This window comes from Scomber japonicus, chromosome 3 (genome assembly GCF_027409825.1).
Source record: "Scomber japonicus isolate fScoJap1 chromosome 3, fScoJap1.pri, whole genome shotgun sequence".
Classification (NCBI taxonomy): domain Eukaryota; kingdom Metazoa; phylum Chordata; class Actinopteri; order Scombriformes; family Scombridae; genus Scomber; species Scomber japonicus.
Genome location: NC_070580.1, coordinates 18,726,022 through 18,753,927, shown reverse-complemented (window position 1 = coordinate 18,753,927; position 27,906 = coordinate 18,726,022). Strand labels below are relative to the sequence as shown.

The 27,906-nt window shown below is 39.0% G+C and overlaps 4 protein-coding genes across 5 annotated transcripts; 1 reads left to right on the top strand and 3 right to left on the bottom strand.

Annotated features, from left to right (window-relative positions):
* Positions 1-169: 169 nt before the first annotated feature.
* On the bottom strand, positions 170-4,759 carry irf6 (interferon regulatory factor 6). Of its 2 annotated transcripts, none has more exons than XM_053315932.1 (8): positions 4,516-4,759; positions 4,027-4,201; positions 3,318-3,513; positions 3,085-3,183; positions 2,651-2,914; positions 2,010-2,402; positions 1,773-1,891; positions 170-1,076 (listed from the first exon to the last, which is right to left on the bottom strand). In XM_053315932.1, coding segments are annotated over exons 1-8 (1,479 nt in total). In that variant the 5' UTR covers positions 4,518-4,759; the 3' UTR covers positions 170-845. The 2 variants fall into 2 exon arrangements, with proteins under 2 accessions (XP_053171907.1, XP_053171908.1); XM_053315933.1 differs by having other exon boundaries at positions 4,520-4,759.
* Positions 4,760-6,637: 1,878 nt separating this feature from the next.
* LOC128355759 (guanylyl cyclase-activating protein 1-like) lies at positions 6,638-8,709 on the bottom strand. The gene is made up of 4 exons (XM_053316098.1): positions 8,512-8,709; positions 7,782-7,931; positions 7,434-7,524; positions 6,638-7,171 (listed from the first exon to the last, which is right to left on the bottom strand). Exons 1-4 carry the CDS (start codon positions 8,707-8,709, stop codon positions 7,041-7,043), a joined length of 570 nt encoding a protein of 189 aa, XP_053172073.1. The 3' UTR covers positions 6,638-7,040.
* A 3,555-nt stretch (positions 8,710-12,264) lies between these two features.
* On the top strand, positions 12,265-20,797 carry LOC128356044 (proline-rich protein 36). The gene is made up of 5 exons (XM_053316475.1): positions 12,265-12,491; positions 14,670-14,758; positions 16,877-16,967; positions 17,663-19,622; positions 19,719-20,797. The coding sequence occupies exons 1-5, from the start codon at positions 12,413-12,415 to the stop codon at positions 19,813-19,815; spliced, it is 2,316 nt and encodes a 771-aa protein (XP_053172450.1). The 5' UTR covers positions 12,265-12,412; the 3' UTR covers positions 19,816-20,797.
* A 1,422-nt stretch (positions 20,798-22,219) lies between these two features.
* On the bottom strand, positions 22,220-26,325 carry wdr77 (WD repeat domain 77). Its single transcript, XM_053315882.1, has 10 exons — positions 25,985-26,325; positions 24,962-25,147; positions 24,737-24,878; positions 24,536-24,585; positions 24,189-24,259; positions 23,967-24,024; positions 23,130-23,201; positions 22,934-23,042; positions 22,784-22,852; positions 22,220-22,700 (listed from the first exon to the last, which is right to left on the bottom strand). The coding sequence occupies exons 1-10, from the start codon at positions 26,091-26,093 to the stop codon at positions 22,553-22,555; spliced, it is 1,014 nt and encodes a 337-aa protein (XP_053171857.1). The 5' UTR covers positions 26,094-26,325; the 3' UTR covers positions 22,220-22,552.
* Positions 26,326-27,906: the final 1,581 nt, after the last annotated feature.

The window sequence follows — 27,906 nt, the reverse complement described above, 5'->3', positions numbered from 1 at the left end:
TTTTGGTATTTTTTATTGATAAAATAAACATAAAATCACAGGTAAATCCACTCACATTCAACTAGCCATAAAAACATAATTCAGCACTCAAAGTGCAGTGGCATCCATTTCATAACAGATCCATATAAGCTGAATGTTGTTTAGTTAGATGGCTGCCTGGATACAATAGATGGCTTAAAATCAAACGCTACGTGTACAAAAATATCCTATAATAGAAATGGAAAAATAAAACAGCCGAAGTCAACAAAACTGTAGGCTGAATTACTAGAAAGCAGGCACTTATCATCATCATCATTTGTTTAACAAAATTGACATTCCCAAACTGCATGTATGTGTATGTGCATGAGTTCAACTGGCCACTATAATTAACCATAAATGGCAGAATAAACTTTTAGCCCTCCATAATGTCATTCACATTTTCTTATATTTCCCAAAATATACAAACCCCATGCTAAGAACGGCACCCTACACTGTTTCATGAATAACAGACTCAAAGGGGAGCTTGGTAATCACTGACCTGTTTTAGATTTAAGTGACGGAGGGCAATTTCTGTAACTCATTAACTATGTTAAATGTTGCCTTGTAGTAAGCAGGACTTTGGCCCATGCAGTTACCCCATCAATCTACTGTTCCTGCAGGCGCTTCAAGGCACTATAGAAAACATAGCACAGTCATACTAGAGTAAAGCTGAAAAACAGGAATCCTACAGTATAGTGTGTACACTCCTAAATACGATTACACATAAGTACTTCTTTGCTAACAGTAGTTAACTCTCAGGAGCAGTTTGAAACACAATGACAAACGATACATGTTGTTTTTGCTCAACAGTCCATGGTGCAGTTTTCTCACTGAGCCTGCAGAGCCTGGACGATGTTCAGGCCTTGGCCAGGAGGCAGTGCCCAGCCATCCTGACCCTGGTGGGTCTGTAGCAGGCAGTACAGCTGCTTAAGATGGGTTACTATGTTGTCTTTGATATCAGGGATTGAAATCTGCAGGCGAACACTGCCGCTATCGAAGGATCGTGTGTTGTCTCCAGCAAACATCTCGCTTATCATGCGGGCCACCACTGGAATGACCTGCAGGGCAGATGAGGGATAGAAGACCAGTGAGTCACAGGAAGACTCAAAACACAGAAATGCTTTATCATCTACAGGCCTGACAGACATGTGACAAGGATGTATAGCTGTTCTGCAGTATGAGAAAATGAGATGTTGGATGTGTGTAAAACAAAACAATAAAAAGTGTAATAAATTTGAGCTGAAATTAAATTAAACATTATATCTTTAACCTCCTTCAAATAATAGAAAATAGTAAAAGTTTCTTTTTTCAATTGAAAATGTTTTTCGATACAGTAAAACGATGCTTAGAGCTGTAGCAACCTGATTCATCAATTAACTAATCTGCAACTATTTTGATATCTGATGAATCACCATCACTCATAGGGGGAAAAAACTTAAAATGTTTTTCTTAGTTGTTATATCAGTGAAAACTAAATCTCTAGTTTTCAGACTGTTGGTCGCCAATAGAACAAGAAAGCTGAAGAAATCTTCATTTGATGTCAGGATGTGAAATTAAACTATTAATTGATCAATCAATAAAATAATTGTCAGATTAATCTATAATGAAAACTATTTTTGTTTAGTAAATAATTCTCTTAAATGTTTTAAGAGATCAAATCTCACAATCCACCAAACTGAAAACTCTGACTTGTCCCTTAATAACCAAAAAGATTAATTACTGAACTTGTTAAAAATGACATCTACATTTCTCACCTGAACCATGATAAGTTTCCTCTCCCTGGGCCTTCCATCAGGCCACTCCTCCCCGAAACACAGGCTGATTTCGAATTGGGGGGGGATTGGTGTCTGTCCACGCTGGTGGGCTATCACCCCTGCACACCATACACATTTGACACATTATTTCCCACAGCAGATTGCATTTTCCAGATAATACAAATGGCTGGAAATACTATATATTTCAATAAAAAGTAATTTGAGTATTCTACTTACCACTGAGAAAAGACTCCAGACAGAAGAGTTTGACCTTTCTCTGTCGCTCTATAAGATTCGGTGCTGCTGGATTTGGAGCACACGGGCCACACCAGTACACCTTGCACTGGCAGAGACGAATTGCGTAGATATCATGGCCATTGATCTCCAGGATTAGACCTCTGTCCATCACATCCAGCAGGCGGTTAGTGAAGACTCTCTGCTTGTCATTGGTAATATGCTCGGTGGTCGGGAAACGTAGCTGTTCCAGGCTCACTGGCCCGAACAGCTCTTCCTGGTTGACCATGGGGCCGAGGTCTCCGTAGAACAGCCTGCAGCCCTGCGGGTTACTGATAGTCATCATAGGACACATCTCCTTCCCTCTGTACAGGAACTGCACCTCCAGGTCGGTCACTGAGTCACAGACATCAGTAGACATGTTAAAATGATGTACAACCAGTAAGTAATGCCTATAAATGTGTTTGAGGCCTCAACAGGTCTGGAAATAGCGAGGGTGGGACATCCCAAAATGATCAGTAATGCAGCATAATGCACTTTACAATAAATAAAATATACATTGCTGCTTTTCTATGAACTGTCCCTTTAACTTATGTAATGCGATCATTGGATTTTCAAGAGCACTACAATAAGTACACACTCACTCGGGAGGGAGCTGATCCACATCTCTGGAGAGGCAAAAAACATATCTGGTAGAGAGGGTGGCTGCATTGAGTGATCGGGCAGAGGAGCAGGGGGCATGTCACTCAGGGCTGTGGGCTGCATTTCCACATCCACCGGCTCCTCTTTAGGCCAGATTTTAGCCGGTTCCTCTTTGGGCCAGACCTCATTTGAAGGGGGACAACTGGGAGGCTGCATAGAGGAATCGGAGCCCATGGGAGACCACATAATAAGAGGAGAGGGGGTGCCTGATTAAGGAAAGACAGAAGAATCAATAAGACAAAGTGGTACTTAATGAAACAACATCTTTAAATTTGAGTAGTTTATCTCCCATTTGACCCTTTTTAATTTAATGCTTGGAAATAAAAATTATAAATATATAAAATAATAAAAATACAAATGAGAACAAGCCATTCACCATTGGATGGGTATGGAGGGAGAGATTCTGGTGTATCTGGAACATCTTCCTCACCACCCTCTTCCTCATAAGGAGTCCAAGAGCCAGCATCTGAAGAGCCTGTTTGAAAAGGGTGAATTGAGACAAGACGACTGAGTAACTATCAACCCATATTCAAACGTACCGTTTGTTTCAAGTTACACAGAGTAGGTAAATAATACTGTAACAGGAAAATGTAGATAACTGCTTTTTACCTTGGTTACTGAGGGGTTGTGGGATATCACAGACATCATATATCTTTAAAGGATTCATGGGGACCTCTTTGGTTCCATCATAGACAAGTTTGAATTCTCTGCTTTTGTTCAGGGCACATCGAAGCTGTGCTTTCCACTTTGCAGGATCAGGTTCATCAACTCCCTCTTGGAACTTCCCCGTCTCCACAGCCCACGCCTGGAGGAACATTTAAACATACCTGCATCACAGTCATGTTTTAACATGTTTACATTTACGCAGACAGATTTACTTGTTAACATTACATTGTTACTTTTTTTACAACATGTTGACATATTGTATGGTGTGAGATATCCAAGATGATAGACAAAGTTGTTGGCCGTTATGTACATTAATATACAATGAGACATATTTGGAGAAGATGAAATGTATTTACACCTATGCCAATACAAGTGAAACATTTAAGGGGTGTGTCACCATTAAAGACATTGTTCATGAAGCATGTGTACAGCATCACATGAAGAGTTTAAAAAAAGGTTTGGTCCCAAGATGGTTTTAGAATTTGTAACCTTGCATCAACCTTCACTTTTAATAATAATTTTGGTTATTGGACCTGTTGGAACGCGCCAGAGGCGCACATGACCAAGTTCCGACTCTCAGGCCAAACCAAACACTATTCGTTCCTCTTTCAGTTGAGGGTTTATTTATCATCTGTTAGGAACAAGTCTAAACCTTAAATATGGTGTCCTCGTCCTCGTGCTGGGGTGTGTGTCGTGTGGCGTGTTTCCATGGGATCTTAAAGCGCATGGCCTCGCGGTCCATCCACTCCAAACCCACATATCTGCCGCTGTCGACCTGCGCCACCAACCATGGTTTCAGCCGCACACGCCGAGGGGTGACAGACATCCTGACAAGAAAACATAAATCAGTGGATTGAAATCTGAAACGTTTTCCCAACAATAAAGTGAGAAATAATACTGTTACAGCAGCTGTGCACAAATGCACGGAAATCCTGTTCATCCGGATTTTCCATATATTTTAAAACTTCATAGCATCGCCTTGCCAGACTGAATACTTCTTTCTTAATCCTTTAACTGTAGTTTCAGGTATGTTGGACTTTACATTATAGAGAACATATCATTAAATGTGAGAGTAACAGTCGATTCAGTCTAAAACTCAACTAAACAAAGCAACCAAACACGATACTGAAGAGCGACACACATACCTGTAGCGAACCAGGAAGCTACCGAGGTTCTTTCCTGGTCGGCCTGCAAACCAACAGCTGGCAGTTTTTATAAAAAAAAGTCTGTTTCCGTCACAAATCCCCCCAAAATCTGCAAACTCCTGATAAAGTCAGTTCCACAACATTCACTCCCGCGAAGTTAGTTGGTAATAACAACAAGAAGAAAGTTTGTCTCGGAAAACTTTGAAGAGCTGATGTTTTTCACTCGGCTTGGCCCTTCCCCTCGCCTTACCGAAACTCAGGTACACCTGTGACGTCGGCCGGGTGACACACCTTTTCTTAGGGGGGGGGGTGAAGCCCTTTCAAGCATTGTTCATCTTCAGCCATACGACTTGGTGGAGAATAGAGGATATTTCATGTACTGTGAGGCCAAAAATAGACATCGGAAATAACTTGTCACATTAAACAGTTCTGCTCTCGACCACATAAGCTTTTACAGTGCACTGTTTTATTTTGGCTTTTTCCACTCAAGACAATTAAGCCAGATTTTGCGAAGCAGAATCAGAAACATAGTATGATAGAATAAATTTGATGCCGGTCACCTGTCTAGTGGCTCATAATGTACACAACACACCAATCTGGATGTCTATTAACAGGTGAAGTGAGTGCTTGTGTACTTTCTATGAGTGCATGTGTGCATGAGTGAGTGTGTGCATATGGTGCATGTATATATTTTTCTGCAGTTTACTTGATTTAAGTGTGAGGAAGGAAAAGTATATATTTTATATTTTACGTTTAAATATGGTTGAAACGGTTTAAGAGGTTACAAGAGGTCAATATCTGGACTGGGTATGCCAACATTGGCTTAAATCCAGATTTTACACTAGCTGACAATATTTATTTGTTATGATTGATTTGACTTGACTCAGCTAGCAAACAGAGCGGGAGTTTCCACAAAAGAGAACAAATGCATTCACTGTGAAGTGGCACACGTTGAGTGGACTGTTGGTAGTGATCCCATCACTAGTAGGAGCCAAAACAATCCAACAATAACAAGCCACTCCCTGAAACTGCTCATGGCTCATGTGTCCTCCATCCAGGCGCACGTCTTTCCCTTTGGTTTAACTGGTTTCGGCATCTTTTGCATAATGTGCCATGCTGCCATCTGTGTGTAATGCTAATAATATTATTTTGCATCTTGGTGTGTTGGATTGTTTTGGGGACAATTTAGCTAATTTGGTACCAGCTGCCTGTAGCATCTCAAAGGATGTGCTTGTTGCAGTGTAATGATGTGCAAGGAGTGGTTCCTATGATGAGGGTCCGGACACCACAAGAAGGTCCAAAATGAACCGCAGGGGTCACCAGATCATACAAGAAATGAAAAAGTTTATTTTTCTGACTTGTCTTGCTTCTTCTTGTGTAATACTACATACAGTCACTTCTTTGGGCCACTGAAAATAAAGACAAACATTTGCCAAACTGTCCACAGTAAAGCCATGACATGTGAGGAGTATAAATTACTTCATTATAAGGGGTCACATACCAAATATTCTCAAGACTTCACGTCATTTTCATTTCAAGTCTTAGAAGTAATTAAAACAAGCTGATCAAACTGAGCTAGCTCCCTTTATACAAATATACATTCTGCTCCATCTCTTACCTTTAGGAGTGTCTGCATACCTAAATTAATCACATGATGTTTTTATTATATTTCTTACTATTGTTTACAAACTTATCAAACAGACCAGACACTAGTGTTGGAAACTTTTTAGTTGGAATTCTTGTCTGAAATTGGTCTTATATTTACAATTAATGAATAATAACTAGCTTGATTGTGTTTCCCTGTGCAGGCAGCATACCTTCAGATGAAGAGTAAAGAAGTAAAGTCTCCTGTGAGTTTATCATTTATTTTAAAATACAAAAGTACAGCTACTCTTCCATTAATCTGTTCACATCAAACTCAGAGAATAAGACAATTTTGCTGTAGATACAAAAAACCCCACAGCTCATCAGTGGGGAGATGGTACTGTGTATAAAATACTGCAAATATATAAGACAAGTGTCTACAGATTCTACTGATGCCTAAAAGTTCATCAACCACATGCAATGGTTATCAGGTTCTTGGCAATTATGGCACTTAACTGACAATGGACAGAAATCATCAGCCTTTCAGCTGGAATTCAACAGACGATGCAGCTGAACACTGATACAGTTGGACAACATGATGTAAACTTGTCTTCATAATGTAGGCTTACAAATATGAAAACTGGCATCATGATACGTTGCACCTATTAAGGTATAAAAAGGTTTGAGGGGTAAGGGTCCATTGGAAAGCAACAGATGTAATGATGTCGAATAATTTTCAGAATGTCCAAATCCATGATTATGTATGGATAGAAAAAGTGCTGCTGCATCTAAACAATGATCCAAAGATCCAAAAAGTCCACATCCTTTTGCCTGGTGATGCGGTTATTGATGGGTTAACAGGACCAAGATCTTCATTCCATCAGCTGTGGCACAGTCATACATAAATGTATACGTAAGGGTCCATGAAGTTGGAAAATTAGTTGTTGACCCTCAGCTCCCCTTGAATTTTATTAACAATATGAGACAGGTCCAAACTCTCTGTTAGCATCTTCAGCAGCATTTCATCATTCTGAACCCCCTCCACGAACTCTTCATAGGACAGTTCACCTGGAAAATGGATAAATGCACACATTGAAACCAAAGTATTAAATGCTGGTGGTGATAAATTAAATATTTAGTGAATAATTTGCTATGGTTAAAATATATAGTTACATCAAAACAATCCAAATGAAACAACTCTGGGTTCACAATATGTTCAGTTTGGAAAATCCTATATTTAAACAATTATTATGCAGTCATATTCTACTATATGCTGATGTTTCAAGCTATGATACAGTCAATGATATTGACTTCATGACAGAGATCTTACCGTCGCCATTGATGTCAATCCTGTCAAAAACCATGTTGGCAAAGTCCTCTGCTGACATCTCATGAGGAACTCCATTGATGGCACGGATGGACTAGCATTACACAAAGAGATGAGCTTATTTTAGACCTGTGTGTCATTTTCCAACCAATAGATGTCAGCCAAGTGTCAGCACCTCTGCACCTTGAATAACTACAGTATGATCCACACCCCTCTAAGCCTGAGGAGAGATCTCCACTGCTTTACCACCTTACATGTCATTCAGATCTGAGTGGTTTTTGCAGGCTGTGTCAGGACAGTACTCTCTAAAGTCTGTTACTAAGCCTTTCGTTAAGCTTGAACACAACGCACCTTAATTATCTGAAGAAGCTCCTCACGGTCTATGCAGCCACTGCCATCGATATCATACAGTTTAAAGTACCAACGAAGCTTCTTCTGTACTCCTCCCTTCAGCACCAGGCTCAGAGCAGCTACATACTCCATGAAATCAATGAAGCCATCCTAAAGAAGAGCAGCACACTATTAACACTGTCAGTAGCCAATTATATCCATTTATTTTGAAGTGACCTCCATAAAAACATCTAATACAACAATATGCATAACTACTAAAACAAGCACATGTCTGTTAAAACCATACTGCATAAATTCACATATGAAAGGGACGTTAATATCACCCCTAATTATTATTATTATTGTTGTTGAAAATGCACATGCTGGTAGTATACATATATCCATATGGAGGTTGCATTTCTCTCATTTAAGGTTGTGGGTCACTTGGGTAAGTAGCATGGGATAAGCCCCCTCTCTAATAAGCTAAGATCCCCTCCAACAACAGATTACTATTTAGCATATATGACACAACTATAATGGATTTTTAAAACATATTAGCAGCATAACCATAAATTATCTATATGAAAATACATATTTATATCTAAAGGATGCAGTTGTAAAACATTTTACTATCAATGCTATTCAGTAAAAATAAAATGAAAAACAAATAATGATGAGTACACTTAAATATCCCACTTCTTTGACATAGTGACATTAGAATAAACAAAATATCAAGAATAAGACAGCTTACGTCATTCATGTCAAACGTTGTAAACATAGTCTCAACATAGGCGTTTGACATTTCTGATAGATTCCTTAGGCCAAAGAATTTCTTGAACTCATAGAAAGTGAGAAGTCCAGATGGGCACTCAGTCATGAACTTTCTGTACCACTGATGACTCTCACAAGATTGTAGTTCCTCCACTGTCGACCCATTGATGTTTCCCATGTCTGTTATTTAAAACAAAGATGTAACAAATCCTGCAAAAACCAAAGCCAGAATTCCACCAAGCATCCAGGCATGGCAAGTATGCAGACTGCAAAAATGTTTGTAAGCAAGCAGCAGTATGTTCGTTAGCCAATCATCTCTCTGTGCATCTGTGGGAAAGGCTGAGAAGTTGTAATCCACTTTGCTCCTGAGGGACTTAACTAATTGAGGGCAGAAATATATCCTTCAGTATAGGATGACACCAGATTACATAAATTAATATGATGCCTTCTTTTAGTTGTCTATCAATCAATACTGCATGCATCTTCTATGTATTATTGCACTTAATGAAATCTACAACACAACTTGAGCCCTTACAAAGGTAGCTTAAGCTTTTAAAAACTGTAGAAACCATAAATCATGAACTGTGATTGACTGTTTAAGGATGCTATTGTAAGTTGCTTTACTGTCAGATGTTATGATGTCCCCTCTTTCACTAACTATAATGTCAATGCACTGTTACTGTCTGGCAAGGTCACTGACACCTAGAAGAAACTTTAAAGTACATACTGGTAACTAAAAATTATGATAATACAGTATGTACTTAGTACTTAGTAATAATACTTAAAATATATTCTATCTGTCCACATATAGTATAGTATGTATATTTTTAAAATATGGTATTGCAGCCTTTTGCAGCAAAGATCAATATTTGGCCATATTCATAAATCTCCTTTACTTAAGTCTCCTCACTGTAGTCCTACATGATCTCTCAGCTTACCCTAAATTCATCTGCGGTATGGCCGTCACAAGGTTATTTTAAAGCTCCTCTTAAAGCTCCTCCATCTGCTGGCAGACATACTGCAGTAGGCTACACTCCTCTAATTCAACTGCCCCCTGCCATAAAAAAGAATTTGATTTGGTCAAAGAAAATTAGATGTAAGAATGATAGGTTTTGAATGGAATGGTTTTGTTACAGCAAATTTAATGGGTCAGTCCAGCCAATTTACAGAAGTTTTGCGTCCACTACATTGTGCTAGAGATGAATGGAATTTCATTCATTCGTTTCTTTTCGAACACTGACAGCGCACAAAAAGAGTTACCCAAAAGTATAAAATAATTGAAATATTTGAAATATTTTTGAATGGATGTCCCTGGAGAGATGTTCACCTTAAAAATAATATTAAAACTAAAATGAAAGCAGTTGTTGAAATAATTTATAAGCATTCAGTGCAATAATGAAAAGGGAATATTAATGTTAGTAAAACAAATATCAGATAAACATGATTATAGTGCATTATCAGACAGCAGGCAGCAAGTCAAGTGTAAAAAATAAACAGACTGCAGAAACCAAGCTGTTGTCACATCATTATAAAATGAAGTAAAAATCTTCATTCCACAGACAACTAACAAAACAGATATCTTCTGTAGTTTCATTTTCATTAACAACTGTTTCAAACCTCATCATGATGGAATGTGAAATATTTATGGCCTTTTGTCTTCATCGGCTTCTACTTAATGATGTGTCAGTGCAGAATGTCAGCTGTAATTGTGTTCATTTATGATTTGCTTAGTACAGGTCAGGGACAGTGTGATTTGTGGCTAAAACAACAGATAAATACATATAATAAACTTAATAAATATTTAATGAATCACCTACCTGGTGTCCTAATGGGGTGGGGTCAAGGTCCACTACAAGAATTAGTTTTGGTTCAATAACTGTGTTCTGTGTTAATGTCTTGCCATGTACTGCATGTATATTATATGTGTGGTGTGACAATAGTAGACCAAAAGAACACTTTGTTCCATTTTGTTTTAAGATATATAACAATTAAAAAGTATCTATTGGTTTATATGCAATTTAAAGATATAACTTTTACTTGTAACTCAGAAAACTGCCATCTTTGTTGTTCTCCTCACTAAATCAACACATCCGGCAATAAGTAAAGAAATAAACGACTGGATAATTTAATGAATGAATGACACGAGGAGCTCATGTAATGCTTGTGCTTCTTTGTGGTATCCTTAGTAGAGCTGAGCTGTATGTAGGCGCCAGCACATTCTTTACATTTCACATCAGTAGGCATGTAAACCATGGACAGAGGAACTGGATGGACCAGTCTGGTTTGTCACCAGGACAACTGAGATTTAGGTGCGACAGACAGACAAGAATGGTTTCCTGGAGAGGCTAAATATTTTAAAAATCCATGTTATTACATAAAAGCCTCAGGAAAAATAGTTCCTTCTCCAATTACAATTTACATTCAAATGTAAATTTTGGTCACACCTTTAATATAATATATCTGATCAATGGTGACCTATCCTACTTGGATTATCACACTTGGTAAAATACATCAATTAGTAGGGGTGGAAGTGCCCAGATACAAAACTCAACCATGTAACACTAACTCAAAGTTCTGCCTTCACAATTTGAATGTGTAACATAACTGAAAACACTCAAGTACAGAAAAAGTACCCCAGAATCGTACTGAATACACCACTTGATTAATGTAATTAGTTGCTTGCCATCACTGGTATTGACTTAAGTGTTTGGTGTGACCCACATCAACCTTGGCTCTGAGCTCATGAGGAAACAAAGTTCTTCCCAGGTGGATGCTGGTATAGGATCACTGTCAGCTCACTCAGGTCTTTAGAGGATTCTTGATCCTCTTCAGCATCATCTTTGCAGTTATCCTACTTACATAAGTCACATGCTTTACCATCATTAGGTACATAATGCCATGGGATTCAGGTAATACCTATAAGTGATGGCACAGATTTATAATAAGGATTAAAACTAAAACATAGTGTCAAGATTATTTGATAACTAACTGAGCAAACACCCAGAGGAATATATGTCATGACACTGTCTCTCCTGTCTCCGTCAGTTCAACTGTATGTTTTAGTATCCAGTATAAGATTGTTTGGGTTACTTGTCTGTAGTTTGGCTTGATTATAATATATTGATTATAATATATGAATATTTCATAAAAAGCTTTATGTCCAGTTATGACCATTTCCTGGATGTCTTGTTGTGGTTCACTGTATTTTGTGTTCTCCTATGAATCAGTCACCATCCGGGTTTGAAATGTGCAATAAGAAAAGTTATTTATGATCATAATAACACTTTTATTACATTATAACCATGCCAGCAAAATACCCAGCTGGTTTCCCAACAACACATTATTTCCTGTTCAAATCCAACACATTAGCCCAGTGTGACCTATTAAATAAAAGCTTGTTTGTTAAACTGCTGTGAAGTTCAACTCTACTCCTGACATGTTGATGATGGGATAGTACTCAAACACCAAGAAATGAAACCTATCTCGCAGTATGCTCATTTCACAGCGATTAAAGCTCAGCAGTGAGACCTAAGCAGCCATTAAAAGCGAGCAAATTAAGTACAAGAGCCACGCAGGTAGGCGCAGGTGAGATTTGTACTGGAATGTCGGTGAGAAGGAGGGCAGAGGCCTCACCTGTTGGGAGTGTAGACTCAGGGAGGCACAGTGAAAGGAGAGGAGAGGGGGCGGGGTTAGCTCCATTTTCTCTCTCTGTCCCGAAAAGTCTACACTAAATCACAGGAGTCAGGTGTACGGCGGTGCACCTGTCGGGAAAACGAGAGAGTGTATGCTCACCTGCTTTACTTTGGAGTTTACATTGTTGATCAACATGTGTCAGTAATCCCTGCTGAATTTAACATCCGCACAGAAACCAATCAATAATCATGAAGAGGGGGACGCTGAACTTTTTGGGTCGAAAGAACCAGTCTCTTTTCGACACCAATATCAAAATCAAGGACATGGGTGAGTAACACAGTTTAAACGACCTATAGGCTATACTGCAGACTAAGTGTTTACATTAACGAGATACTGAAGCTTAACACGACCTTTGTACCGGCTGATTATATAGAGTAAAGTGCCTGTGTCAACAAAACTCCCATATGGATTTTATAATCCCTAATGGATTATATAGAGCAGTATTAAGTAATATATCATGATGTGTCGTGATCAATAACATTCACGCATGAAAAACCTGTTCTCAAATGTCAGCTGACTTTACATATCTGCCTTAATTGTGACCTGTGACCAGTGACCCGTCCTGTGTTGCCTGAACAATGCTTAATGGAAATAAAGGACTGCTTAGGTTGTTTAGCTGCAGCAGACAAGCATCTCTAGAATTTCCAATCAAGAGGGAACATTTATGAAATATTTTTAATATTTAATATTACACAATTGAGATTATGTCTAAACCAGAGCTTTCAAGCATTCTGATTCAGTGTTGATTTTTACAGTTCAGACCTGTTTGGACAGAGTTTGGGTGAATATGACTAAGCTTTTAATTCTGGATTCGCAACAAAGTGAGACATTGAAAGCCCTGGGAAAGGAGAGACTTTTTTTGTGAGATTATGAGAACATATTTGAACTCATTATTAATGAAGATACTGTTCATGTCAATTCAGTTCAATTTAAAGCTACCCTCACAACCAGGATAAGACAATTTAAAAGCTCTACTGTGATATTACAGTAACACAGATCCCAGACAATGTCCACTCTCGCCCAGCTCTTCGTGAGATTGGTTTCATCCGATTGGCTTTTGCCCAGGAAACAATTGCTATGCAAAGCCGCAACATGAGAAAGAACATTTGAGTATTTAAATCAGGAAGGGGCAAAATAGGGAAACGTATCATTTGGTTAGACTGGTTTAACACTATGGACAATTCCATCTGTTGTCATCTGAAGAGGCACCATCACATTTTTGGTCTGAACAGCATCACCATCACAGGGGCAATGTGAATTTTGTTTCTTTTTAATGTCATGCTCCTTGGTTGTTCTTTGGCTCTTCTTTCCTCTGTGTGATGTGAAAAGTGTTACTACAGAAGTCTGACAGAACATACACACTAAGTACTTCTCAGCGACAAGTTTCTTTCATCAGTCACTTATTGGACAAACAAAACAACGCTTGTATGAACAGCAAAGGAATGTACGACTTCTAAATGTCTTGACTCTAACAACCCCTGTGACCTCTGCTCTTAACTGTTACTGTAACATTTAGCAAAATGCCTTATCAGCTGCCCTGTTCTGTCACTGTTTGTACGGATGAGGGAATTAGTTTAGTTTTTGGGTTTTTTACCTCAGTGCCATGGCTCTTTTGACTCACCTTTGCCCTTTGCCTATATCTGAGTGAGATAAAGACAATTTTCTCACAATTTCCATTAACAATGAATAAAAAAAGCATTATTAAATTATCTCTTCACGAGTTTGACTTCAAAACATATAATCTTTGTGCCTGTGTCTGCAGGTCAAAAATACTTGCATAAAGAACCTAAAATACATTAAAAACATGAATGTTTAGTTGTCATCTGATGCCCTTTTTGTTTTAGCAGAAATATGTACAATCCCATTAATTTAACTTAAATTCATCCCAATTATGCATTGCAGAAATTTTGATTACCATTATTGTGTCTTATACTACAAGTTATGCTGCTGTACTGAACTTGAGTTGCCAGAATAATTGAGCTTTCACTTCAATACAATGCTAAAATGTAAATAAAGATTACCATCAGCTGTGCATAACTATTTTACTTTCAACAACAAAATGACTTGGGACCAATCAGCAGATAATTAGTGCTGACAGACAACCACTAAAAGGCCACTTCAGAGCATACGGTATCTCATTACCTGCACAATGACCAGAATGTACTTAACTTCTCCTGAGAGAAGAACAATATGCACAGTGCGGTTTTAGAGGGTTACATCACACTGAAATGAGCATTTAAGTATTTTGGAATCTCGATATTAATCTCTTGAAAAACATCTGGCCAGGTTTGTCTGTGTCTTACTCCAACTCCAGTGATTGTACTTTCCAGACAGTAATTCACAGAGCTTTGAGCAGAAATTGAAGGACAAATATAAAAATAGGAACTTGCTTTGTTATCAGAAGCCTGTCAAAAGATAATAATTGTTTGCTTTTTATTTCCTCAGATAATGTGGAGTTGGTGCTGGGCTCCTCAGCGATTCCAGAGTCGGGTACTGCCAGTGTGCGGGCAAGACCCACAGTAAAGCATCACACTGTGAGTATCTCTAGAAACCTTCATGATTTACATAGATTTTTCTTACATTTATCGCTCCGTTTCTGATGGTGGAGTTACAGGTATACATCTTAATAGTCTCCACAGTAAGTTAAGGTTTACTGAATCTTAAAGTCAGGATATAAAGAACTGCACAGATGCAAATGAACTGATAACGGTCAGTTTAGTGTTTGGCAGAGTGCCTTTGAATCTGGGTCAGCTTAAATAAGCCCAGGCCCATGACATGTATGAATCTGGACAAAAAGGGGAGTGTTTTAGAAAGTGTTTGTTAAGTAATTGGTTGTAATTTAGTGTATTAAACGTTGGACTTGGTCGAGTTTGGAGCTGTTGTCTCTCTGATGAAAGTCAAGCAGAGCTAAAAACTACAATATAATCTTGTGGAAGAAATAAAAAAGAACATTTTCTCTGAATGATATCATATGCAGCTGTTAATGATGATGTAACTCACAATGAGATATCACAACATGTAACAATAACAAAAAAGATGATATCACCCTACAGGCAAAAAGCTAGGATCAGCTAAACTCACAGAATTTTACTGACTCAGAAAGTCAGAACAAAAAACTAGCAAATGACAGTCTAACACAAATGAGTTGTCCAACTGTGAAATGGATTTAAGTCTTCATTTCTTAGGCAGTTTAAAAAGATTAATTTTTTCTTGCACCACTACATGAGCAGTTTGTTTGCTCTCACGCCTCCCATTAAAATCGTCATGGAGCAAATATGAACACAAAGCTCATCTCTGCTCTGGTTCACACCTCAGTGTTTGGGAGTGTTCTGGGCATGTGTCTGTGGCATGTGTTGGACGTGGCACACCCAGCAACAGCGCATGGGCAGGACTCCTCAGCTTGCTTTGACAAATGAAAGTGAGTCACAGCATAGGGACCAAACGGATAAAATCAAACTGGATCATACGTCATCTTCAATGACACACCCTTGGTCTGTGGAGCAGTATTCAGAAGCTATATGAATGTCCTGTGATTATAAGCAAAGCAAGTGGCATTCAAGGTGTGATAGACTAAGACTGAACCTGAGACCTGTTTAATTTTTTGTTTACTTTTTTTGGGAATGTTGATGGTTCAGTTTCATTATTTATATATATATAAGAACGTTACATATCTGTCTAGAATTTGGACAGTTTCATAACATGTATGCGAACACATAAAAGACAGCTTCATAGTTCAACATTAACATAATTCATTTGACTGTTTTTCTGAAAGTGAAACTGTCATTAAGCTTGTTGCTTTATTGAACTAATATACTTTTCAAGGGGCCTTCAGCACAATAATGTCAAGAGGTAGAGCAGTCAAATATGCTGTGTGTTACTGGAATGATTTTTTGCCCTTTGGAAGGGCATATACCACGTTAACTCTCATGGTTTTGTATTGTGTCAACACTGTCTTTGTTTATCTTTAAAGTTGTTTGAGCTCTGATGGGAACAGCAAATCTTTCTCTCTCTCTCTGTCTCTTACTCAGTCTCTCTCACACAGACACAAACATGCAGGTATCTAAGTGACAGCATGCAATTATTTCTGCCAGGCCCACCTTAACACGAGTCTGACTGATGAATAATAGGTGGATCCTCTGATTCACCCAGTGCTCCTCATGAGTGAAGTATGTGAATGTGTACAAAAAAAATGACTTTGGAAGCATGTCACTTCGATTGTCTATGTAGAAAACTTTCAAATCTAAGAATAACCTAAAATATGCTCTATTTGGTTACATAATTAACAAGTAAATACATTTTAGTACAAATGTAAGTTGTAGTAAAAAAATAATTACATAATTCAGTATAATAAGAACCGTCATACACTAGCTGCCTCTTAATACAAAAATTACATATTTTGGCAGCAAATTTGATCTATTAATCATGTAACAAGTATTGGACATACTAACTAGTTCTCAAGGAACAGTCAGTGCTGCAATAGTTGAAAACTGGTTTGTTCACTCTATAAGTAGGAGAAAGCAACACCTTTTCAGTACCTCTATGACATGATGTAGTTTATTTTATCTTTAGCGCTGTTCCTGAACCATGCTTTGTTTCTTATGTCTCAGTTGTTGAACTATCAACAGGTTGATAATGTTTATTTTTCCTCACAGTCCTCATCGGAGAGTTTTCAAGGGTTTGCTGTCCCAACACCCAAAGTCCCTCTCCTCCCCACTGTCAATGGTCTAAAGACCAACGGTTTAGGTGAGCATCTATCACTTAACTATCTCAAATATGTGCTCTAAGCTTAACATGGCAAAGCTTAGAATCCTATTATTTACACTCTGAAGTACACCCCGATCATTTGTGGTAACTTAACTTTGACTTGGTTGATGGATCAAAGCAATCAGAATATCTCCGTTAAGGGTTGAAAATGCATGGCAAGTAAATGTTTGCCCAGGCAATTGCTCAATAGCCTTTCTGAATGGGTCCAAACAGCCATACCAGATGGCAAGCATATTTACAGACGGGGAGTGTTTGCATAACTAAAGGAAGTAGACATGATTCCATTTAAAAATTGTTTGTGAGTAATATCTATGGACATACTGATCCATTTAATAATAATTTTTTAATAAAACTGTTCCTTGCATACTGTAATTGCTTAGTTTTTAATTTGCTCCCAACTGTTCTCCTACTTACTTTTTTAGTCTTACACTTCACTTCAATACGATTTATGTACTGCGGTTATCATGCTTTTATTGCCATTTCACACACAGGTGAACGTGACATTGGTAATAAAGAGCAGAAGTACCTAATCATATCCAGGAATTATGTAGCTTTTCATAGAATTTGATTGTATTTCTACAGTGTGTAAATGCTTCAAACATGGGACAACAGAACATAGAGCACAACAGCACTTAACATTTCTCAATTATTCTCTGTCTTGTTTCCTTTTGTAGTCAGTGGAGATCGGTTGTCCAATGGATCAGTTATCTCTGTACCTGACCTGGTGGAGGGGGAAATATTTGTTCCTCCTCGTCCCTCTGTGGCCCCTCCACCCCCTCCAGGGACTTTCATTCCTCCTCCACCAGACTTCATGGGTGACTTAAACAGTCTAGACCTGGCAACCCTTCAGCCTCCCTCCATGCCTGCTCCATTGGCACCCTCCATGGAGGAGGATCTAACTGCATTAAAACCCCCACCAATGGCTCCACCAAAGCCTCCATCTACTTCTTCTAACAGCTCTGCATCGTCTGTACCTATTTCTAGTCCACCACCAGTTCCTGATCATCCAAAATTTGCACCACCACAGCCCCCTAATGAACGGCAACAGAAGACTTCTAAGACGCCACCTCCAAAGCCCATTAGACTGTCCTCTATCTCCATCCTTGACTCCCCACCACAGACTCCTGCTCCACCTCCCCCTGTACAGACACCCACACAGTCCACCTTTAATCCCCAAAACACAGCAAAGCTTTACAATGTTCCTCAGCCTTCTTTGCTTAGTGGATATGAGGATCGTGATACAAGACCCAAGCAAATCTTACTCCTGGAGGATTCTGGGTCTGTTACATCCACCCCAGTGCATGTCAAGGTAGATGGAAAAGCTCCTAAGTTGGCTCCAGCACCTAAACCAATTTCCAAAGATGTACCAGATATTAAGGAGAACTTGCAAATTACTCCGGCCCCTCAGTCTCCCCTACCTGGGCCAAAAAAGGAGGCTACTACAGGGACACTTTCAGCACAGCAAAAAACAGAGAAACCTCTCCAGACTCCACATCAGACATCACCACAGCTTCAAAAATTGAACATCACTCAGGTGAATTCAGGTGCCAGCAAGGGCAAATTGAATGAATCTCCAAGTCAAATCCGCAAAATCAGTCCATTATTGGATCGTAAACTACGTAGCCTGAAGAGTAGTGAAACCAGTGGGGCACGAGAGGGACCTGCCACTTCCCCGCTGGCTCTCTTAATGGCAGCTAAGCAAAGAGAAAAGCAGAGATTGAGTTTGTCCCGGGAAAACAGCACCAAGAACACGGAGCAGCCTTGTACGAGCATTCACCAGAGTGACTCGAGTCCCAATTCCTTTATTGTCACCCCAAGATCCAGTTCACCCTCCTCTCTGACATCTTCAGAGAGAACGCAGGAGAGCCCAAAGTTTGTCCGTCCTGAAGAGAGAACGCAAACAATTCAGACTACAGAAAAATCGAACAGCACTACACTGATCAAGAATCAGTTACCATCTACCAGTCCAGCTCTCAGAAGGACAGCAGAAGCTACTCCCTCAAGTGCGAGCAACCTAGTTGTGAAGAAACTACACCCAGAGCAAAGCCTACCAAAATCTCAATTTCCACAGTGTGAGAATAAAAAAGAGGAGTTATGTGTGCCATTACTTCCCCCGCCACCAGAGTTTGATGATTTTGATGAGATTATAGAGCCCCCTCCTTCTATCCGTCCACCTGATCCTCCGGTGCCAGCTGAAAGCTCTCTCCCTCCAGCTCATGTTCCACCTCCTCCACCAAAGCCTAACATCCCAAACCCTCCAGCACCTCCAAAGCTTCCACCTCCTGACGTCCACGTCAAACCAAAGCTGCAAGTTCAACCAAAACCCCAAGTCAGCCCTACACAGCAACCATCCACTCTGTCACCCAGTCAGGCCACCCTCCTGAGCATCTTGCAAAAGAAGATGTTGGAAATGGACCACAGACTAATACCCATGAAAGATGCAGACTCCAGTTCTGATGATTGGGGTGCCTCTGTGTCTAATGAGGAGAATAAGGTCCCTGTTCTCCCCAGAGCTACACCACAGACCAAGAATTTCACTGTGGCTAAGAAAACACCAACCCTGAACACGCAGGAGTTGGAGGATAAAGTGGTCAAAAAGTATCAGGAGGCGTCCTCAAAAAAAGCAACCACCAGGTAAGACTTCCAGCGCTCAAATATGACCCCATCATTGTCAGTAAGCCCAATGTTTAAAGTATCCACCCTAAATTGTGAATGTGTTCTTCTTTTCAGCAATGGACTACAATCTAAACATCAGTATGGCATGACTTTCACAGTTCGGCCTGGAACCAAACAACCTATCACTCTTGTCAGTAAAGGGGAATCTTAAGTGAATAAGATATGTGGTCTTCAATATACAGCCCATATAGCTTTTGATTGTAAAATGTACTTTTGCATCAGAAGGAATTTGTACAGTGGTGGAGGAAGCACTTTGAACAAATGAGTTACACAAATGTGGTTTTCAGATATGTTGAGAATGTCTCCTAACAATGGTCTGCCCTGCTATGAATACTGTAGTCTGAATGTATTGCTCAATCTCCAGAGAGACTGTTTTCTTTTCCGTTTTATATTTTATTTTTGTGGACCATTTACCAAGTTTTTTTATGCTGCTGTTTATTCAGTGTAGAGGTATATGTTGTCTTTTTAACCACAGCTTTTAATCAATCTCAGTGCCTCATGGGTAACACTCATAATTTAGGCCAATTCTATTAATAAAATGCTTTATATCTATAGTAAGATATTCACAGCTGTAATACTGTATGCTAAGTGGAATGACTGCACATTATACAGTCATTTGTAGAACATGAAAAGTCAATTCTTCCATTCTTCTTCAAATTCAATGGGTTTATCTGTAATCTTGACTGTTAAATAGAATAATGTACAATTGAATGTTTATTGTGCTACATGTGGTCCATGCTGTAATTACAAATCCCATAACTCAAATGTTATTTAACTGTTACATATACATTTTTAGGTCCATTGGAAAGAAGCCAACATTAAATTCAGACGAATCCTGAAGTGCGTTGATCTTTCAGTAGGATTGTTCTCATATTTATTGATCTTGGACATGGTTTGCCATCTGTATTAGTTATTCTGCATGTGTCTATGTAGCTACATTCTGCTTGTGTTGCTATGCTGTAAATATTGGTTTGCAGAAGATTAAAATGGAACATATATACTGTAAAATGCAGTTAAAAGTGTACATGTTAAGGTTATATAATCAAAATATTTAAAATATTGGTCATGAAGTCTTTAAGCAGAGTTGTATATCTACACCTAATGTTGTCCAACTCTTTAACTGGAAAATAAATCCTAACAGTAATTTCAATGTTGTTGAGTTTTTTGTGATAGTGTCAAGACAGTCAGTGAAATGTTACAGAGACATTACGTTGTTTCATTAATTAAGTGAAAGTTGACTTGGGAGGCAAACTCTAAATCAGAAACAGATTACATGGCTGACAAAAACTTGTTGAAAAGTGAAAAAAGTAAAAACAACCTAAAGCCCCATGAGAGGAACCCTGTAGGTAGAAGATCATCCAACTCTGTGCTTTTTGGTGTGCATGACAAGATTTTTAACAAATTGGCATGACAGGTACACAACAACATGAAGACTCTTCAGCAATGTTCCTGCTAATGTAACATTTTTCATGACATTGTCAGGCTAGGTTCAGGAGTGTTGTAGATCTCAATATCAAAATTAATTTCTCAAATCAATCACGTCTCATAAAACATTATTGAATTACTCTGTATATAAATATTCCACTGTTAATTATCATATCTCTCTGACATCTCTTCAATCACAACAGTACCTACAACAACCCTAACAACAGTTGGAGTCAAAGATCAGCTTGGCTAGTTCAGTACAGTGCTTTCTGCCGCAATATACAACAAAATTAAACATGTAGGCCTATTCTATGGTGATATGGTTAAATTATGAAATTCCTTTAAAAGGACATGCTACTTGTCAAATAACAAGACTGAAACAAGACTTCCACTTTACAGCCATACTGGCAGTTCTGAGATTGTAGGAACAGCTGTGCTTTGAACCAAATGCTCATGCTAATAATGTTTATGCTATAGTTTGGTGTGATTGCATGTTAACATTACTAAGCAAAATCATTTTGACAAGTCAAGGGATCATCAAAACCAAGGGAGTAAAAGTCTGGGAAGCATAAATGGCTGTGCAAACTTTTGCATCAACCTTCAAAGTCGATGTCAAGACATTTTACAGAATAAACAAAAAGTTTGACCTGCTAGTAGTGCTAATGGCAAGTCACTGGACTATGAATGTCAAAAAGTGTTTTCCATCTTGACTGACTCACAATACCATCCTTTGAGCCACACCCCTGGTAGGGCTAAAAATAACTTTCCATTGTAGTAGGCCACACTGCTGGTGTTCACCATCAATATAGAAAATGGCATCCGAGGACATTTATTATTTCGGTAAAGTTTATATTATTGGCCATTTCACATTGTGCTGGAGACATTAAAATGATTGTCATCCACTGATGAGCAATGACACCTTACCTGACCGTGAGTGCAAATCACATGTATAATCTTGTTAACTTCTGAGCCACCCGCCCACACTTGTCACACATGAATACACTACCCTTGTTTGACCTGGCAGTGCATAAATAGGGTTTGCCTCAGTCACACTGTTTCACTAGCAAACAACATATGACAAATATCTATCCACACACAGAAGATATAAATAAATAAGAAGATGTAACGGCTTTTACAACATTAAGTTACCTTTAATGTAAAACTTTTAATACAAATGGGTTGCCTTATATGTCAATACAGATGGATGGAAATGCTATACAGTATGAAAGACATTGAAAGAAACTGTCATACAGTAGAGGTTTAATGCATCAAGGCAAGGTTTGGAAGAGCAAAAGTCAAAAGTACTGTGCATATGTTTTGGGGTACTGAGTGACAATGACATAAATCCATATCACCTGACTGACATATTAGATTTAATTCTTTAAGTACACGCCTCAAAAATAGAGGGGAGATGAAGTCATTTTAAACCTTGCTCTTCCAAGGTGTGTGATCATCTCTTAGATCTAAGAGGAGGAGTTGGAAGCTTCAGCAGCTGGATCCACCGTGTGGTGAAGCACAAGGTGATCCCAGCCTACAGTCGTGAGGGTGTTGGAGCCACCATGGAGCCAAGACACACCTTTGACAAAGTCCTGGTGTCGCCGATCTCTAAATCTGAAGAAGTAGAACACTTGATTAGTATTTTGAATTGTGAAGGAGACTGATCAAGTGATTAACTATGAAGCTCTGTGACTCACATTTCTTGGAGTTCAGAGTTCATAACGGCAAGGGTAGAGTCATCACTAACGGAGGCTAGCAAAGAGGCACTGGAATAAAAAAAAGAAAAGTTAACATTCAGAGAGGAGCAACACAAGAGATGATGAAGACTGACAGAATTTATTGTTTACCTATGTGTAGAGAAGGCAAGCCCGTTAACTCTGCGGCTGTGGACGTTCTGCATCCGAGCCGGCTCCGTTCCCAGGAAATCCTTCACTGTCACTCTGCCCATCTCATCACCTGAGGCACAATAAATATGATAAGAAACACAGGGACTACCAATTCAGTGTCTCTGTCACTCAGACAATCTGTGCTGATGGTCCTTACCAAAAGCAAAGGTGCTTCTGTGGTGGGGGTGCCAAGTTACAGTGGTAGGCGAACAGATGGGGGCTTCTTTATCTGAGACAAAACCACAGAGAGCAATGGAAGATATATCACAACACATGCAGAAATGAGACTGATTATTTGTAAGTACTAGGTTGCTGGTTACACTTAGGGCCCTGTTTTAACGATATATAGCGCATGGCGTGAAGCGCATGGCACAAGTGCCTTTGGGGCGTATCCAAATCCACTTTTGCTATTTTAACGGCAGAAATATGGTCGCTGTCACCTTGGTGGATTGTTAGTTTGATGGCGGATTTACCAGGATTGGTCACATGACTACATTGACAGCTTCAATAATCATTACTGCCATTGACTGATTCTGATACATAGTGGCACGTCATTGTGACTTAATATGTTGATGTACATCATAAAACGAATTCACATTGTGGTCCTTTTATTAGTGATGTTTTGCATGTTGATGTGCTGCTGTGTGCCCGTGTTTGCGTAACAGACACAGTGTCTGCACACTGCACATCCGCCTATCTAGGAGCATATTGGACTCTTGATGATGCGCTCCTTAAATAATAGTGACATATGCAGCAGTGACTTTAGACCTGTTTTTTTTTTGGTCAGTAGCACAATCGCTTTCCTCCACCAATGCGCCTGACCACACCTCATTTGAGACCAACACGCCCATAGGCGCACAGACTGGTGCAAATGGGCAAGGTGGGGCCCTTAATCTGTCATTTCCACTGTTGTTCTTGTTTAGCAAAATTAATTCCGGTACTGTCAAAAACCTGGCAAAAGTGTTAGTTGTCCCAGTTGGGAAAAGTTGCTCACCTATTCTTGAGGCAGGTTTATTTGGCTTTCTTCTGTCCCACATCAACACACGGCCATCCTAAAAGATGGACAACAACAGGTTAAGATGGATGACGCGTAGTTTATTATCTTTCTTACACAGTACGTATAATTAGAAATTATACTTGCATCGATTTTTACTATTTATTGTTTGTTGTTGTGTTCACAACACTGTAAGGAAACTGATGATGACTGGTATCTTACTTGACCACAGGAGATGAAGAGAGAATCGTCTGCAGGACTACAGGCAACACAGTTGATTGGCTTTGTGTGTGCTGAGGGATGAATAAAGAGACAAAATCAGTAATATGTTATGATTAAGCCTTTTCATTTTTCAGACGTAGCTAAAATTGTATTTTAACAACAGAAAATATCTGGATCTGCACCAAAAATGACTGAATCTGCATCTGGATTTTAAGGTTATGTGGAAGAGAAGCATACACTTTGTGGCAAATATTAAACCCATAAAATAGAAACTAAATGTGCCTTTAAGGTAAATCAACAATGTCCTTTGATGTAGTTATTGTAAGAGTTTGGGGATTTTCTCCTACCACTGTATGTAGTGACAACCGTCTCCTGACTGAGATCCCAGACTTTAATTCTGTAGTGCAGAGAAGGAAATGGATGAATTGAGATAAAAGGAATGATCAATAATACAAACAAAAAACATACACAAAAGTTATAAACATGCCTCTGTTCTGCAGCAACACTATTAAACTGTGTGTATTTATGTAAATCAGAGTTTGACTAACTTGCAGTCCATGCTGCCAGTGACTGCACTGCTTGCTCCAGTCACGGGGCTCACTGTGGTGATGATATGGTCATGCTCCTGTTTGGTGAAACGATTCACCAGCAGGCGCTCATCCTCTGCCAGTTCCCAAAACTCCAAGGCACCTAAACAATCAAACAAATCTAGTTTAACAATCAAATCTTAAGACTACTGCTTGATTTATAACTGAGATTATTGAGCATCTTACCAGAGTCTGATGCAACAACAATACCCTTCTCCGACACCCATTTGGCATCTACAACACCAGCCTCAGTCTGCACACCGGCTTTGCAGAATCCCTCATTGGGGGCCTGCTCAGGGTCACTGTAGATCCACACAGAGCCCTGCCAGCTCCTTCCAGAGAGGCTGGAGGCACCAAGCAGCAAGGTGCCATCTGAGAAAAGAGATTATAATCAGATAAGAGAAACATTAACAAACACCTGTATTTTAATGCTGCAGTGACAGCTATCATTAAGAGTAAAATTCATCCAATCATCAACGCAGCTCATATTTAAGCTGTGATGTGCAGTTGTATCAACATACTTGCTATTTATTTAAAGATCTCCTCCACACATGTGTTAAAACATACAACAATACTGAAATTGGACACAAGATGTCCCCTACTTTTTTTAAAAACAATATTTAATTAGCTAAAAATGTGACAACACAGTAAAGATAATACAGAGCAGGTATTTTCAACTTTTCCACAGCAACCTCTTTGACCCAATTTCCCTCGAATCAGGGCTGGCGTTGGTCCTTTGGATAGGTTTAACGAAACTAAATGTAATTAAATAAAGTAAATTGGAAGATATCTCCTTCTTTGCTATAAAGTCCATCATCAGTGTATGCTCACTGGAAGCTTCAAGTTTCCACATCACAGCTGAATATTGGACCAGGATTGGCGTCAAAGCTAGTGGTAATGTCACAAATCCTGCTTGTAGGCCCACCCTTTAAAAATCAGATTTTCAATGACCTCGGGAAAACTTCACACTATCAGTAGATGAATGCAAAAACAGCTTTCTGGTGTCAAACTGCACATTTAAGCTCAAACTGTGGAAACAAGTAGAAAAACACACTTTTGAATGGAGGGGGATATTTTGCTGGAGTGTACATGCACCATCTCAATCAGAAGAGCAATGCACATTACGCTTTTAATCAGACTAATAACAAACCAACTAGCGGCACCACGTGTTTACTTGAGTCACTAACACTAGTCTACCTTTTTACCCACCTGCTCTGTATTGGGCCGAGCACAGATGCTTCTCCATGCATGCCGGAGCATTGGGGGGGATGTTCCAGCGGTTCTCCTTAATCATGCTGGTATCCACCGCACTTTTCATCTAGATAGCGCACCTGAAATCTTCACTAGCGACAAATACGGACCTCCAAACAACTTTCCTGCTATCGTAACGTTAGCTAGCTAGCTAGCGTCGCCGGCACCACAGACCAGCTTGTTTGCGATTTATCGTATCCTAAAAACACGGTTGTGTATGTGTTGCGTTAAAATACAACAATAGCTGATGTTGCTTGAGTTGCCCTCTCTACAATGAATGAACAAGTGAGCAGCCCTGCTACACATGGGGCCGACAATACGCTTCCTGCTCCGGGTCTCTTCTTCTTCATCGCCTGCTTTGAGGTTTATTGGTGCAACACCGCCACCAGCTGGCAGTAAGCGACAATATATAATTCGTTTATTCTCTCTCCATGATACCTGCCACGATCCTCATACCTCCATGCATAGGCAAAGTTACTACCACATTTTCTGTCTCTTTTAAGACTAGTAGTAAACTTATCATCATACAGTCCCCGCAATCAGGTAACCTAATTATATTTAAGCAGTCTATAAATCAATAAATCAATCTTTATTTATAGAGCACGAAATCACAACAAAAGTCATCGCATTTCATTTAATTTTTACTCAAGATGGAGTGTTCATCAAGGAAATCTAGTATTATTTTATTTAGAATACCACAGACCTACATAACTGCTGACACAGATGCCACGGTTTGTAACTAGGGTCTGAATTATACCCACTCTTTTGAGTAGGGGAAAGGAGCCCTTTGTATCAGATGTGAGAAAACATCCTGACTAATATGATATTGAACAATGTAAAGAGAGTGGGGAATGACATGCAACACAAGTCTCTTACCAGAGTCAAACCAGACGTTGCAATTATGTGGCATGTGCTGTAACCACTCAGCTACTAAAACACTTGTGAGCATTTCATTTTTAATGTTGTCTGGACCACAAGCTCTCCTTGGCCATACATTTTGAATGTTTCAGACATTGGCTGGTTCTGACTTACCTGCAGGGCATGACGACCGTTCATGAGAATGTCCTGAGAATTGCCAGAAGTCTGAAATGTGTATTTTCACATTAAACTAGGCTGCTCTCCTTTGGCAGAAGATGTTAATGTTTTATCTGTATTGTATGATTTGCCTGTCCTTTCAACTGAAAGTATTGAATGTAAAATCTAACATTGTCAATCAATATTAAAGACAAAAGAAGTTAAAGTACAAACCAAATGTATTGTAACATGAACTACAAGTTATCATGGATTAACTCTTGAATACATTAACATAAACAAATAATGCTGGACAGTATTTGAAATTTCAAGTATAAAGTTAACAATAAAGGGTGGCTCGATGTTTTATTCTGAGAATACTATTATCTCACATCAGTAGGATAAACTGGAGCAAGAGCCCCACCCCTCAAAATATAGATGACAAGTATTCTGGCTTTATAGATGTGAATTTCAAGCTTTGGCATCACATAATAAATGGAACGTAAACTTGATTGGCTGATGATGGTTCAATTTGAGACAGTATCGATTGTTTATCTTTGGAGTCCCAAATGTTTGATCTCAATTTTTTAACTTGAATTTTAGGATCTGAATTTGGCCATCAAATTAGAGCAACTTGAACATAATATAACTTTTTAACACATCAATTTGTAACTCAGATTTTCTCTTTCTCAAATTTGAAGAGTTGAATTCAGAGGCAAACGTTTCAGATACATAATTTCAATACAAAAACTATATTATATATACTACTATAAATTCAATGGCTTTTAAATTTCAAAATCTTGTGAGACATATTTGCTTACATATATGATTAGGTAGAAACAAAACACAATTTTGACATTTGAAAAAAC

Bases quoted from the DNA above. Each gene is read 5' to 3' on its own strand.
- LOC128355759 (XM_053316098.1), bottom strand. From the start codon at position 8,709: ATGGGAAACATCAATGGGTCGACAGTGGAGGAACTACAATCTTGTGAG. The intron at 7,932-8,511 runs GTAAGCTGTCTT...GCTCTTCTTTAG, and splicing joins CAACGTTTGACATGAATGAC to GATGGCTTCATTGATTTCAT. The intron at 7,525-7,781 runs GTGCGTTGTGTT...GTGTAATGCTAG, and splicing joins AGCTTCTTCAGATAATTAAG to TCCATCCGTGCCATCAATGG.
- LOC128356044 (XM_053316475.1), top strand. From the start codon at position 12,413: ATGAAGAGGGGGACGCTGAACTTTTTGGGTCGAAAGAACCAGTCTCTT. The intron at 16,968-17,662 runs GTGAGCATCTAT...TTCCTTTTGTAG, and splicing joins TCTAAAGACCAACGGTTTAG to TCAGTGGAGATCGGTTGTCC. The intron at 19,623-19,718 runs GTAAGACTTCCA...TCTTCTTTTCAG, and splicing joins TCAAAAAAAGCAACCACCAG to CAATGGACTACAATCTAAAC.
- wdr77 (XM_053315882.1), bottom strand. From the start codon at position 26,093: ATGAAAAGTGCGGTGGATACCAGCATGATTAAGGAGAACCGCTGGAAC. The intron at 24,586-24,736 runs GTTAGTCAAACT...TCTGCACTACAG, and splicing joins ACTGGCAGCATGGACTGCAA to AATTAAAGTCTGGGATCTCA. The intron at 22,701-22,783 runs GTGAGTCACAGA...CTACTTCTTCAG, and splicing joins AACTCTGAACTCCAAGAAAT to ATTTAGAGATCGGCGACACC.
- irf6 (XM_053315932.1), bottom strand. The intron at 3,514-4,026 runs GTTTAGACTTGT...ATGTTCCTCCAG, and splicing joins ACGAGGACACCATATTTAAG to GCGTGGGCTGTGGAGACGGG. The intron at 2,403-2,650 runs GTGAGTGTGTAC...TCTGTGACTCAG, and splicing joins GTGGATCAGCTCCCTCCCGA to TGACCGACCTGGAGGTGCAG.